Below are 14,164 nucleotides of genomic sequence, written 5' to 3'. Positions count from 1 at the left end.
TTAAAGTATATCAGGATTGGGACCACTGAGTGAGAGTGACATCTGGGCCACAGCAGCATTCTGACTTTACTCAAGGACGTTGTATCACCCATCCTAACCTTGACTCTGGGCACACACCCCCCTTACAGTTCTGAGTCCAGCCCGCTGAGCACAGACCCCCGTGAGTTCTGAGAGGTCACTGCTGCAACAGGAAAAGCTCCTACAGCACAAACACCCAGCCCTAAATTGTCAACAAGCACAAGGGCAGCTGACTCAAGAAAAGGGACTCTTGTTGAAGAAAACGGAGCTCTCCTTAGAGTTTTTACAATAAAATTATCCCAGCACAGGATAGTAGTGATTGGTACATTATTTAAAGTTAGATTCTTTTTCTTGTTTATGTTTCTTAGCACTTGTGTCTATACCTCCTGTAAAATTTTTTATACAATTTGTAAAGTTTACTTGCCACTCACAGTACATGTTGTTCCATACATTCTTGAGCCTGTATTACACCCAGCGGTTGGTCTCTCCCACTCCTCCACCTGTATATTGCCCCATCCCCGCCCCCAAACTGCTAACCACTATTTCGTTTTCTATGAGTCTATTTCTTTTTTGTTGTATTCACTAGTTTGTTGTAGTTTTTAGATTCCACATATAAGTAATTTCATACAGTATTTGTCTTTATAATTAGGGTTCAGTTCAGTTGCTCAGTCATGTCCGACTCTTTGCGACCCCATGGACTGCAGCACGCCAGGCCTGTCCATCACCAACTCTCGGAGTTTACTCAAATTCATGTCCATTGACTCAGTGATGCCATCCAACAATCTCATCTGCCGTCGTCCCTTCTTCTCCTGCCTTTAATCTTTCCCAGCATCAGGGTCTTTTCTAGTGAGTCAGTTCTTCACATCAGGTGACCAAAGTATTGAAGTTTCAGCTTCAGCATCAGTCCTTCCAATGAATATTCAGGACTGATTTCCTTTAGGATGGATGGGTTGGACGGATTTAAAAGGATAGGAAACCCAAAGTCACAATAGCTTAAGTAAGAGAGAAAAACGTTTCTCTCTTATATACACACAGGCCATCCAGGGCCAGTATGGTGTCACCATCAGGATGTTAGGCTGCTTCCATCTTTTTGCCTATCACTGTCTAAGATGGAAGGTTAAATTTTAGACAATATGTTCATATTGCAGCCAGCAAGGAGGAGAAGGGGAGGGGGAAATGCCACACTCTATTTTTGTGTGTTTTTCCATGAAGCTGCCTACAACCCTCTATGTACATCCCTTTGCCCAGCACTTAGTCACATGGCACCTTCAAGGGAGGTCAGCAAATATAGTCTGTATGCCAAAGGGTCATGTGCCCAGCTAAAAACTGAGCATTTCTTTACTATCGCAAAGGAGGAGCCAAAGTCTTAGAGTAACAGCTTCCTGCCCCATCCCTACAAATAACTGGGTGATATTCATTCAGTTACATGTAAATGACCTGTTTGATTGGGGGCCTGTTGAAAACCACTAAAATGGGGAGATTTTTCTTGTATCCCAAACGTCCATGGCTCTTGTTCCCACTGCCCAGAAAAAAAACACCAGTCCTATAAGAAACATATTCCAGGAAGTTCAAAAAACCAAGCCTCAGACCTGCTCCACCTCCAGTAGGTTAGAGAGGATGGGCTCTGTACATGGAGAAAGGAAGGGCTGCCTTTTCTGCAGACTAATTCCTCCAGATTTACATGGATGCCATCCATGTAAAGAAGCACAGATTATTTTCACTGCATCGTAAATATGTTTAACACTGTATTATATCACCTGTTAAACCAGTTGTCTTGGGTGACTGCAAATCATAGTTTAGAAACAATTCTCTAAGATTTAAAGGCCCTCAAAATTCCTGGATGCTCTAGTTAAATGTTTAAGATTAAGAGTGGAGTGTGTAGACCTTGCTACAAAAATGCATTTCAAGGAGGGGAAACAATCTCCTTTGGGTTGGTTCTTCCCTATTTATTTATTGTTTCTTTTCTCACTCTGCAGTAAGCTAAGGCTAAGGTAAGAACTGGATTGGCAGTCAAACGTGCTACTGTCTTATGCAGAGTCTGCTTTCTCTTCCTCCCCCAGTGTTCCAGGACCTGCGGCGGGGGCATCCAGAAACGCGAGGTTCTTTGCAAACAGCGCATGGCTGATGGGAGCTTCCTGGAGCTTCCTGAGACCTTCTGTTCCGCCCCCAAACTGGCCTCCCAGCAAGCCTGCAAGAAAGATGACTGTCCCAGTGAGTGGCTGCTCTCGGACTGGACAGAGGTATGTGTGCTCCTCAGAAGGAGATAACAAAAGAGGCATAAAGAGGAGAAGGCACCCAGACTTACAGATACAGAAGGCGAGAACAGAACAAAAGAATCCTCCTAGCACTGTGGAAGAGTTGTGGGGGGGCGGGGGGGGTTGTTGTTGTTTTTTAAACGTATTTTCTTGGCTGTCTGGGGTCTTAGTTGTGTCATGCGGGATCTCTCCTTGCAGTGCACGGACTCTCGAGTCGTGGCACGTGGGCTTAGTTGCTCCGCAGCATTTGGGATCTTAGTTCCCCAACCAGGGATCTAACCTGTGTCCCCTGCATTGCAAGGTGGCTTGTTAACCAATGGACCATCAGGGAAGTCCCTGAGTTGTTGTTGTTTTTTTTTAATCTTCTTTGCAGTGTAGGTAATTTACAATGTGGTGTTACTTTCAGGTGTACAACAAAGTCAATCAGTTATACATGCGACAGAGTTTTTGTAAGCATTGATACCATAGTGTGTAACTAGCTTTTAACTAGGCTGCAGGATGGGAGTTGTTAAGCAACCAGCCCTTACTCAACAATCAGGAGCAGAGAATTGAAAATGGGCCCTTCATGGAACAAACCAGGCCTCGTTTGTACTATTTGGATCCAGGATTTTACCAAGAACACCGGGTTCCTCCTCTCCATGCACTCCCACCTTCCTGACATCCCTCTCCCCCTGCCGCCCGCCCCACATCTCTTACTCCCAGATGTTTCTAGTCTCTCCTCAGGAAAGGCAAAGCCTCTCTAGTTCTTTTCATCCAAGTTACTGGACAATGAGGCGTATGATTTATTAGGAAAAGAAGGCCAAGGAAATCCTGCCTCCTTCCTGTCAGTTTCCTGGATCCAAAACGTCAACAGCTTCCCAGCAAGAGAAGTTGATTTCCCCCGATGCCCTGCATCTGGGGAGATGACCACATCGGCATTACCATTCCTGACTTACCTCATCAGTTAAGGAGAGACCCCCGACTAACCTGCTTCTCTAAATCATTCCTACTTCAACACTCGCCTGAACTAACTCATCAACACCCAGCTCCAACTTGTTTTCAGCGTCTACTCCTTCTTTGACTCGCCTGCAACTCCTTCATAGGCCCTAGTGTCTTCCCTAAAAACCACCCCCACCAAAAGTCTCGCCTTGCAAGTAGTTTCAGCCAAGAATGGAATTACGAGGCCTGAAGTGAAAATCTCAGGGTCCAAACCAGATTCAAGACCCTTCTCTTTCTTGCCTAGAAGCCTCTGGATTGGCCTTGTTGATCTCTCTGCCTCCTTTGTAGACCATCCAACTCATAGGACAGAGCCACTGCTGCTGCTTGAAATCCATCACAGAGGTCCTTGCTGCCCCAGAGGGGAAAGCAGCTGCCTCTGAAAATGAAGATGCCACGTCATTCAGCCTGTGTTCTGAGAATTCTCGCCCCATGTTTTATCAGCCCGTGCAGAGGTCCATCAGACGATGCCTGCCGAGTACACTGCAGTTGAGACCTAACCTATGTCACCATAGGTTTTGCAGTTTGGCAGTAAAATTTGGCCTTCTGATGGTAGCTCCCTGCAAATGTCTCAGAACAGATGGGGGAATAATTTTTATCATCTTTTAGAAGTAATTTTGCTTCAGAAGGATGAAAGATTTAATGTGTGGGATGAGTGTATGTATATGTGCATGTGTAAACATGTTAGTGACAATTTTTCCGTGGGATGTTGATTTGGGGTATAGTATCGTATAGAAAATATAGATCAATGGAACAAGATAGAAAACCCAGAGTTAAACCCACACACCTATGGACACCTTGTGTGTGTGTGTGTGTGTGTGTGTGTGTGTGTGAATGCTCAGTTGCTAAGTCATGTCCAACTCTTTGCCACCCCATGGACTGTAGCCTGCCAGACTCCTCTATCCGTGGTATTTTCCAGGCAAGAATACTGGAGGGGGTTGCTATTTCCTCCTCCAGGGAATCTTCCCAACCCAGGGATCAAACCCGTGTCTCCTGCAGCTCCTGCATTGGCAGGTGGATTCTTTACCACTGAGCCACCTGGGCGGCAGAAGATGAAATGGTTAGATAGCATCACCGACTCAATGGATATAAATTTGAGCAAACTCCAGGACATAGTGGAGGATAGAAGAGCCCGGTGTGCTGCAGTCCATGGGGTCACAAAGAGTCAGACATGACTTAGCAACTAAACAACAACAATCATGTGTGAAAAATCATTAACCTCAGTGCAGGTGAGAGCACTGATGTATTAGCCAAGTAAGTGGCTCTAGATGAAGACGGCCTCCCAGGGGTGTATTGTAAAAAGCATTGCTCTTCTAAGTCTGTCAGTGGCAGTCTTCCATGAGTGGGATGCCAAGAAGGGGACTTGTGTGTATTAGAGTTGTCCTTCCAAGTTCCTGGAGTTTGTGGCCTCTGAGCACATAGAACTCAGAGAGGATCTGAAGGAGGGATTCTTGTGATTAGGCATTCAGTTCAGTCACTCAGTCGTATCTGACTCTTTGCGACCCCATGAATCGCAGCAGCCAGGCCTCCCTGTCTATCACCAACTCCCGGAGTTCACTGAGACTCGTGTCCATCGAGTCAGTGATGCCATCCAGCCATCTCATCCTCTGTCATCCCCTTCTCCTCCTGCCCCCAAACCCTCCCAGCATCAGGGTCTTTTTCAATGAGTCAACTCTTCGCATGAAGTGGCCAAAGTATTGGAGTTTCAGCTTTAGCATCAGTCCTTCCAATGAGCACCCAGGACTGATCTCCTTTAGAATGGACTGGTTGGACCCCTTTGCAGTCCGAGGGTCTCTCAAGAGTCTTCTCCGACACCAAAGTTCAAAAGCATCATTTCTTCCGTGCTCAGGTTTCTTCACAGTCCAACTCTCACATCCAAACATGACCACAGGAAAAACCATAGCCTTGACTAGACGGACCTTTGTTGGAAAAGTAATGTCTCTGCTTTTGAATATGCTGTCTAGGTTGGTCATAACTTTCCTTCCAAGGAGTAAGCATCTTTTAATTTCATGGCTGCAGTCACCATCTGCAGTGATTTTGGAGCCCAGAAAAGTAAAGTCTGACACTGTTTCCACTGTTTCCCCATCTACTTCCCATGAAGTGATGGGACCGGATGCCTAAGGTGCCAGTAAGTAAAGGAGACCTGTAGAACAGTATCATGTGTACTTGAGAGTTCAGACTCAAAGTCAGGCAAACTTAGGTTCAAATCCTGACTCTGCTACTTACTGGCTGTGTAACCTTGGGCTGGTTACTTGACCCTTCTAGGCTTTAGTTTGCTCAACTGAATATTGGCAATGATAGTTATGTCCACTAACATGGTTGTCAGTTATAAATGATGCAAATAAAGTACTCTGTGCCTAGTAAAAGTTAACCCTTATCATGGTTGTGATTTTTCTTCTGTCCCTCCTCATTGTCAGGAAAAGGAGAGGAAATAAAAGAAAGCTCTTAACTTGACTGGCTGGACCCAGGATTATGGTTAAGACCTCCCATAGGCTCTGCTGGTCTTCCTAGGAGGCAGAAGTTACATTTTGAGAACTAGGAATAGTTAGCCCTTTTATCCAAGGAATGTTACTAGGTTCTGCATTATCTGGGTTGATGAATGGAAATTCCAAACATTGAGATGGGGCTGGGAGTGGTGGGATTTTAGCCCATATTCACTGGGGATAAACTTGAGCTGGTGCCATACAAAAGTGCTCCTGGGGGTGTTCACAAAGGCTTCAGTTGGCCCTGTTATCCCCACAACCCTTCCTTTGGCCCTCTGGCTGGGGTAAGACTTGCATTCCACACCCCCCACATGACTCCCTTTGGAGAAAGGAAGACCTGGATGATCTATGGGTGTTTTTCATCCTCAACTATCTGGGCTTAATCTCACGGTTACTGCACAGAATCCCTTAGAGACAGAATTAAGCCAAAGTTTTAAACACTTCAAATAAAATTACTTTCAGATTCTATTCTGAGAAAAGGTCTCTCAAAAGACCTTACTTCTTTTCTTTAAAAGAAACACTTGCATCTCTTGAAAGAGTTGGCTATTCAATATTTTTAAGTCATATTTTTATGGAAATTCCTTCCTCCCCCAAGCATAAAAGAAATTAAAGTCAGAGCAGTCAATTTTAGAGCCAGAAGGAACTTAGGAGATCCTATAGTCTAGTGGTTCTTTAAAAAATTAAAGCCACAAAACACTTTTTTTTCATTGAAATGTTTCAATGAAGTCAAAAATCTAAAACAGAACAAATCAGAGTTATTTGGTGGAAGTGTGGGTAGGGGTCCCAGATCCCCAAATGATTGGGTCTGTAGATCACTTGAGAAGCCCCAAAATCACATCCTCAACATAGCTAAAGAACACACTTTGAAAAACCCTGCTCGAGTGCAGTTTCCCTGTTTCAGAAATGTGGAAATTGAACCTAGAGAAAGAACTGGATTTGACCAGAATCATAAACTGATCTTCTAACACACGGTCCATTTTTCCATTTCTGCACTTGGCAACACTCAAATGACCAGGCTTTTAAAATTTCCAGGCTCTCTACACCCATTCCACCTGAGCCCTGGATTTGGTGCTGTCATTTACAATAAAATAAGGGGTGGGTGGAATCTGGAATCCACGCTCTTGAGGGAGCAAAAGCAATGGGCTTGATTCTCATCTCCATGTTTTGCATCTTAAATATCTTTTAAGGCAGTGGATATCTCAGTGCATTGCATGGAATAGTTCATTTCCATGGGCTAGCATATGAAACTTGGAAACCTAAGATACTATTTTTTGGTTTCTACTGTCATTTTTCAAGTTAACGTGGCATGCTGCCATGACCCTAGTTCAGGCCTTTATCATCTCCAGCCTGGACTACTGTGGCAGCCTGCTTAACTGACATCCTTGCCTCCCATCCATCTCCTACTCCTATCCCTCCCAGACACTGTTGCCAGATTAACCTTCTCAAAACACCTCCTTCATCATTTCATTCCTCCCTTAAATGGCTCCTTATTGCCTTATGGACCAATTCCAAACCTTCTGTCTGAAAATTAAAAGTCTCCAACATCTGGCCCCAAACTACCTCTTGAGCTCCTGACACTCTCCACTTGGCCTCTCTGTTCAGTCCAACTGGTTCAGCTCTGTCCCCAAGCCTGCCTTGGCCCTGAGCACTGAACTCTTCCACCTTGATTCTCGATAGTTCCCTGCCTTCCATGCTTACTCCTGGTTCTCTAAACCCATCCAGACTCCAACCATCTTCCAGACTGCATTCACCAATTGTTAGCATTCATTTTATGATATCAATACTTCACTTACAATCTTATATTTTTACTAAGTTCTTTTATTGCTATTTCTTTAAACAGCTTTATTGAAGTATAATTTATATTCTTTAAATTCAACTTAGCATAATGTCTTCAGTGTTTATCCATGTCGTAGCACATTATCAAAACATTCCTTTTTATGGTGGAGCAACATATTCTATTAGTATAGACATACCACATTTCATTTATCCATTCACCGGTTGATGCATGTTTGAGTTGTTTCCATTTTTGCCTATTAGGGATAATGTTGCTATGAACCTTAGCATACCAGTCTTTATGTGGATGTATGTTTTCATTTCTCTCAGGTAAGATACCTAGGAGTGAAATTGCTGGGCATGATCAGATGATAAAGAATCTGCCTGCAATGCAGGAGACCCGGGTTTGATCCCTGGGTTGGGAAGATCCGCTGGGGAAGGGAATGGCTCCCCATTCCAGTATTCTTTCCCAAAGAAGTCCATGGACAGATGAGCCTGGTGGGCTACAGTCCATAAAACCCATACAGTGGGTTGCAGAGAGTTGAACATGACTGAGCAACTAACACTGGAGAAGGCAATGGCAACCCACTCCAGTACTCTTGCCCGGAAAATCCCATGGACAGAGGAGCCTGGTACTCTGCAGTCCATGGGGTCACGAAGAGTCAGATACGACTGAGCAACTTCACTTTGACTTTTCACTTTCATGCATTGGAGAAGGAAATGGCAACCCACTCCAGTGTTCTTGCCTGGAGAATCCCAGGGACAGAGGTGCCTGGTGGGCTGCCGTCTCTGGGGTCGCACAGAGACGGACATGACTGAAGCGACTTAGCAGCAGCAGCAGAGCAACTAACACACACACGATAAATATATGTTTCTTAACTTTTTAAGAAACCATTAAACTTTTTCTAAAAAGGCTGTATTTTACATTCCCAGCAGCATTACAGGAAGGCTCTAATTTTTCCACATCCTCACTTATGATAATAACACTTATTATTGTCATTTTGATTATGAAAATTCTAGTGAATATAGAGTGCTATTTCATTGTGGTTTTGATTTCCATGTTCCCTAATATACCATTTCATTTTAATAATGCATTTGGATTTCTTCTCATTATTTGATAACACCCCTTTGAGGTTAGGAATCTTTTACATATCTTTGTCCCATAGCATTTAGCATTCCACCTCAAACAAAGTAGATGCATAAGAATTATCTGATACTTGACATTAAAATATTATAATTAATTTGTAAAGGAAGGAGAAAGGAATTAGCATGAATTGAATGTCATTTCTGTGTGTGAAGTTTTAAAATATATTATCATTGAATTCCCAGCCTTGCCAAATAAGTTATAAGAAGTGAAAACAGACTCAGAGTTTAAGTGGCTTGCCAACTAGTGACATGCAGTACTGAGCTGGAATCTGAACCGTGGACTCTCTAACTGTAACTCTAAAGCCCAGACCATAAAAGTAAAATAGGTGAAATGTCCACAGGAGACTTGAGACCAGAAAAGAGTGTGGCTACAACGTGGATGTGTCTTTTCATACTGTAACATAATTAATTTCTCTCTTTCTCAGTTGCTATTGCTTTTCTAAGCAGTTTTTCTCATATTTTGGTGAGTTTGAGAATCCATACGAAACCCACTAGCCTCCAGTTCTCCGCATTTACATGCATTTGGCCTTTCTTCCCCCACCAGTGTTCCACGAGCTGCGGGGAGGGCACCCAGACACGAAGTGCCGTTTGCCGGAAGGTGCTGAAAACCGGTGTCTCATCAATTGTCAATTCCTCCCTGTGCCCACCCCTGCCATTCTCTTCATCCATCAGGCCCTGTATGCTGGCCACCTGTGCAAGTGAGTACGTCAGTGCTCTGGGATGGGGAGAGAGCAAGAGCAGTAGCTTTCCCTGAGCCCGAGAGCAGTGGGGATAGTCAGGCAGTAAAGCCCTCAGAGGGCATCAGGCTGATGATCTCAGCTAGAGATGGAAAAGGAATCTTAATTACACGTGGCCAGGCAGAAGGCTCTTCTCCACTGGGGGAAAACCAGCTTGCAGGAGGTAGAGCAAAGTGCACTTGCTGGCATGTGGAGATCTGGAAGCTGGAGTCAGTATATTACTAATGAAGTCTAATGTGACCCACTCCAGGATTTTAAACTAAACAGTGTGTTCTGTTTACTAGTAACCCCTAGAGGTATAACACTTCTGAGGTCTTCTCTCCATGTATATGGGGGCCGTGATGCTCTGTAGGACCCAAAAGGGAGACATTCTCCTTCTCTTTGTCCTCTGCTTCTTTTTATGATTCTGATTTCTTTCTTTTTAAAAAAATATTTGTAATTATTTATTTTAATTGGAGGCTAATTACTTTACAATATTGTAGTGGTTTTTCCCATACATTGACATGAATCAGCCATGGATGTACATGTGTCCTACATCCTGAACCACCCCCCCACCTCCCTCCCCATCCCATCCCTCAGGGTTGTCCCAGTGCACCAGCTTTGAATGCCATTTCATGCATCAAACTTGGGCTAGTGATCTATTTCGCATATGGTAATATACATGTTTCAATGCTATTCTCTCAAATCATCCCACCCTTGCCTTCTCCCATAGAGTCCAAAAGTCTGTTCTTTATATCTGTGTCTCTTTTGCTGTCTCACATATAGGGTCATCGTTACCATCTTTCTAAATTCCGTATATATGCATTCCATATATACACTGTATTGGTGTTTTTCTTTTTGACTTACCTCACTGTGTAATTGGCTCCAGTTTCATCCATTTCATTAGAACTGATTCAAACATGTTCTTTTTAATAGATGAGTAATATTTCTTTTTTAAAAAAGTCCTTTTAAAGAGAGGAACTGTCTTTCTCCTAGAATCACCCTCCATCTAGAACCCTTCCTCTCAGTTTCTAGGGTTAGAAGGCCCCAAGAGAGTGATAGCAGGTTGCCCAGCTGCACCTCCTTAGCTCTCCCTTGCTTGATTGTGGCAGCAGCTTGATGGCCCACACTTGGTAGCCAGCTCCTCCCGTAAAACAAGGCAGGAAATGAAGGCCCTGGCCAAAGCAAACTCTAAAGCGCTTTCCCTCTCCTTTCTTTGGTCCCCATCTCTCTTTCTTCTCTCCACCCTCACCTTTTCCGCTCTCTCTTGTGGCTGCTCCTCACTCTACCCTTTCTCCACTCTCCGCTTCTCTTTCTCCATCTGTCTGCTTTCGTTGCTTTCATTCCAGGGCCCGGGCGGCCATCCACAAAGCATAGTCCTCACATCGCTGCAGCAAGGAAGGTCTACATCCAGACGCGCCGGCAGAGGAAGCTGCACTTCGTGGTGGGGGGCTTCGCCTACTTGCTCCCCAAGACCGCGGTGGTGCTGCGCTGTCCCACGCGGCGCTTCCGCAAGCCCCTCATCACCTGGGAGAAGGACGGCCAGCACCTCATCAGCTCTGCCCACGTCACTGTGGCCCCTTTTGGGTACCTAAAGATCCACCGCCTCAAGCCCTCTGATGCGGGAATCTACACCTGTTCGGCGGGACCAGCCCGGGAACAGTTTGTGATTAAGCTCATCGGAGGCAACCGGAAGTTGGTGGCCAGGCCCTTGAGCCTGAGGATCGAGGAGGAGGCCCTCGCGATGAGGAAGGCCAGCCCCAAGGAGGCCCTGCAGACGCACAAACACCAGAACGGCATCTTCTCCAACGGCAGCAAGGCCGAGAAGCGGGGCATCCCCGCCGACACTGGGGGCCGCTATGACGACCTGGTCTCGCGGCTGCTGGAGCAGGGGGGCTGGCCGGGAGAGCTGCTGGCGTCGTGGGAGCTGCAGGACTCCACGGAAAGGAACGCGTCTTCAGAGGAGGACCAGAACGCCGAGCAGGCCCTTCTGCGTCTGCCCTTCACCATGGTGACGGAGCAGCAGCGCTTGGACGACATCCTCCGGAACCTCTCACAGCAACCCCAGGAGCTCCGCGACGTCTACAGCAAGCATCTGGTGGCCCAGCTGGCCCAGGAGATCTTCCGCAGCCACCTGGAGCACCAGGACGCGCTCCTCAAGCCGTCCGAGCGGAGGGGCCCCCCGGTGGCCATCCCTCCCCATAAGCACGTGTCTGGCTTCAGCGGCTTCTCCCGGATCTTGTCCACTGGGGAGGGCGGGGGCGGCTCCCGCCGGCCGCACCGCAAACCTGTCATCGTCCGCAAGATCTCCGCCGCCCAGCAGCTCTCTGCCTCGGAGGTGGTCACCCACCTCGGGCAGACGGTGGCCCTGGCCAGCGGGACACTGAGCGTGCTTTTGCACTGTGAGGCCATTGGCAACCCAAGGCCCACCATCAGCTGGGCCAAAAATGGAGAAGAGGTTCAGTTCAGCGACAGGTGAGTTTTGCAGTTACCTGGTCTGGGAAGAGCTGGGGGGAAGGGGTCAACTTGTGCGGGCACCCTGTTCATTCTTCCTTCAAGGTGTTAGCAAGGATAGAGCTTAGAGTATTGGGCCTCAGGGACCTCTCTCATCATGGGTTTTACGCTCTCTCAGTACCGATGGACTGTTTAAGCAAAGATAAAGTATTTAATTTCTCTGAACTGTATTCTCTCATCTTTGTAAGATAATGGTAAGAATGCCTACAACCCTCAATCCCCATAGGATCGCTGAGATTAATGAGATTCTCTCCGGATAACTCTGAACCTTTGGCAGGAAGCTATCATTCCAGCCCAAGGCATTATTACATTACTGTTTTTGTGAGATGAACCGCTGAAAAGCTTGCACACCAGGATACTGTCTATGTGTGTGTGGTCCCCCAGGGCTGGGGACAGAGTGCAGCCAGCACCTGCTGCTCCCCGTGGGTGAGCCCATCCTCTGTCTGCGCTGGACAAGGCTGTTTGTTCCAGAAAGCTTTTATTCCCGGTTGGATCTGTGATTAATTATCCTATTATTTCTTGGTGTCGCTGTTTTTGTGTGTCTTTACTGGGATGACAGCATGCATTTGCAGGTTTCCTTGGGCCATGGCCATTCATAATGTAGAATCAATAGTGATAGAAGAGGTAATAATAGTATTTTTTTTGTACTATCTGTGTGCCAAAACCATGCCTTGCTTCCTACGTACCTCCTCTGTAATCTTTATAAACAGGCTTGTCCAGCCTTGACAACAAATAGAGCTGGCATTGACTGAGTAACAACTGTCTTCCAGGCAGGTGTAAATGCTCCGTGTGCTTTATCTCAGTGAATTCTAACAGCAGCCCTAAGAGGTAGTATAATTTTTATCCACACTTTACAGAAGAGAAAACCAAGCCTAGCAACTTACTAAAGATCACATTTATTAGGTGGCAGAGCCAAGATATGTGACAGAAATAAGAAAGGCAGCCAATGGAAGAATCACAGTCTATGGATGAGAGAGGAACTTTAAGGTCTGTGCTTCAGAGTCCTCATTTTAACTTATTATCTTCACTGAGTTCCTGAAGCATGCTCTTTTCATTAAATGTCCTTTTAAATACTATTGTTCAGTTAATCCTCTTCACTGGCCTGCTTATTAGTAAGGAAGGAAAGAAGGCAGGATATAGTATGTCAGGCAGTGTGCCGGGTTTATTTATATGTCACTACATTTGTTCTTCTGACAGTCAAGCCACTAGATTGACATTATCCTCCAGTTTCACATAAGAAATTGAAGTTCAGCAGCTCACCCAAGGTCACACTTTAGGAAAGGCCTGATTAAGGATTCAATATCAAGTTTATTGGATTCCAAAGAATAGTTCTGTCTGCTCTTCCGAAACTTGATGAACAAACATGACTTTGTCCATCCGGCCTACACCTTGTGTGTTTTTGAAATGTCGACAGTATTGCTTCTCAACCTGAGCCCTTACAGATCAAACAGCTTTAATAACAATACTAATCATTTTTTTTCTGTGACACTCTGCTCAATGCTTTAAAGGTATTATCTTGTTTAATCTTAAAAAAAAAAAAAAAACAGCCTTATGAGATAAATACCATTACTGTTACAACATCAGTAATAAAAAAGCTAAGGCACAGATGTTGGACCCACACAGAAGCACTGGAGACAAGGATTGAATGCAGACAGTTTGTTTTGAGAGCCTATAATGGTAACCTCTCCTCTTGTTTGCTTCTTGATCCTCCCCAGCATAGATTTTCCTTGACCAGCTTCTCTGCTATGATCCCTGCAGTTCTTTCGAGAAATCTTTGTAAGGAGTCTGTGGGTTAGGCTAAAGTTGCAGTAAATCACATTGAGGTCACTGGGTCTCAGGGGGCAGCTCCAACATCAGACCCCCAGAAGGACGGGACTGATTGAAAGTTGTCCCGTGGTGCTCAGGTGAGTGGTGCACTGGAACTGCCTCTGCCATTGCACCGGTCACACCTATTATGCCCAAACTGTGCCATGCCTGCCATCAGCCAGTTCCTATTTTACTCATATCTTCTGGGCCTGTTGCCCTGAACTGGTGTTATTGAGATCAAAGGGAATAGCAGTTGGCTGTATGAGGGGAAAGATGGGAATTAACATTTCTTGACTAACTCCAGCCACTGTATCCCCATGCCAGCAACTTCCACAGCCATCATCTCTTAATGTCCACTGCCAGGTGTAACATACGAGCTGATAGCCTTATTTCAGAGATGAGGAAACCAAGGTTCACAGTAGTTAAGGAAGCTGACCCCTGTTAAATAGCTAGTACATGGCAGAATCAAAAGAATAAA

The 14,164-nt window shown here is 45.5% G+C and overlaps 1 protein-coding gene across 14 annotated transcripts in view; it reads left to right on the top strand.

Annotated features, from left to right (window-relative positions):
• Window positions 1-14,164, top strand: part of ADAMTSL1 (ADAMTS like 1) — a 1,112,438-nt gene that overhangs the window by 947,282 nt on the left and 150,992 nt on the right. For all 14 annotated transcript variants that reach the window (XM_086414961.1, XM_086414960.1, XM_086414965.1 and 11 more), the window contains 3 exons: window positions 2,079-2,258; window positions 9,195-9,348; window positions 10,716-11,841. In XM_086414961.1, coding sequence (XP_086271087.1) covers window positions 2,079-2,258; window positions 9,195-9,348; window positions 10,716-11,841 — 1,460 coding nt within the window. The remainder of the gene's footprint in view (window positions 1-2,078; window positions 2,259-9,194; window positions 9,349-10,715; window positions 11,842-14,164) is intronic.

This window comes from Bos grunniens, chromosome 8 (genome assembly GCF_055505025.1).
Source record: "Bos grunniens cultivar Pamir isolate PY7600 chromosome 8, Bosgru_T2T1.0, whole genome shotgun sequence".
Classification (NCBI taxonomy): Eukaryota; Metazoa; Chordata; class Mammalia; order Artiodactyla; family Bovidae; genus Bos; species Bos grunniens.
This window is presented reverse-complemented; position numbering and strand designations above follow the sequence as displayed.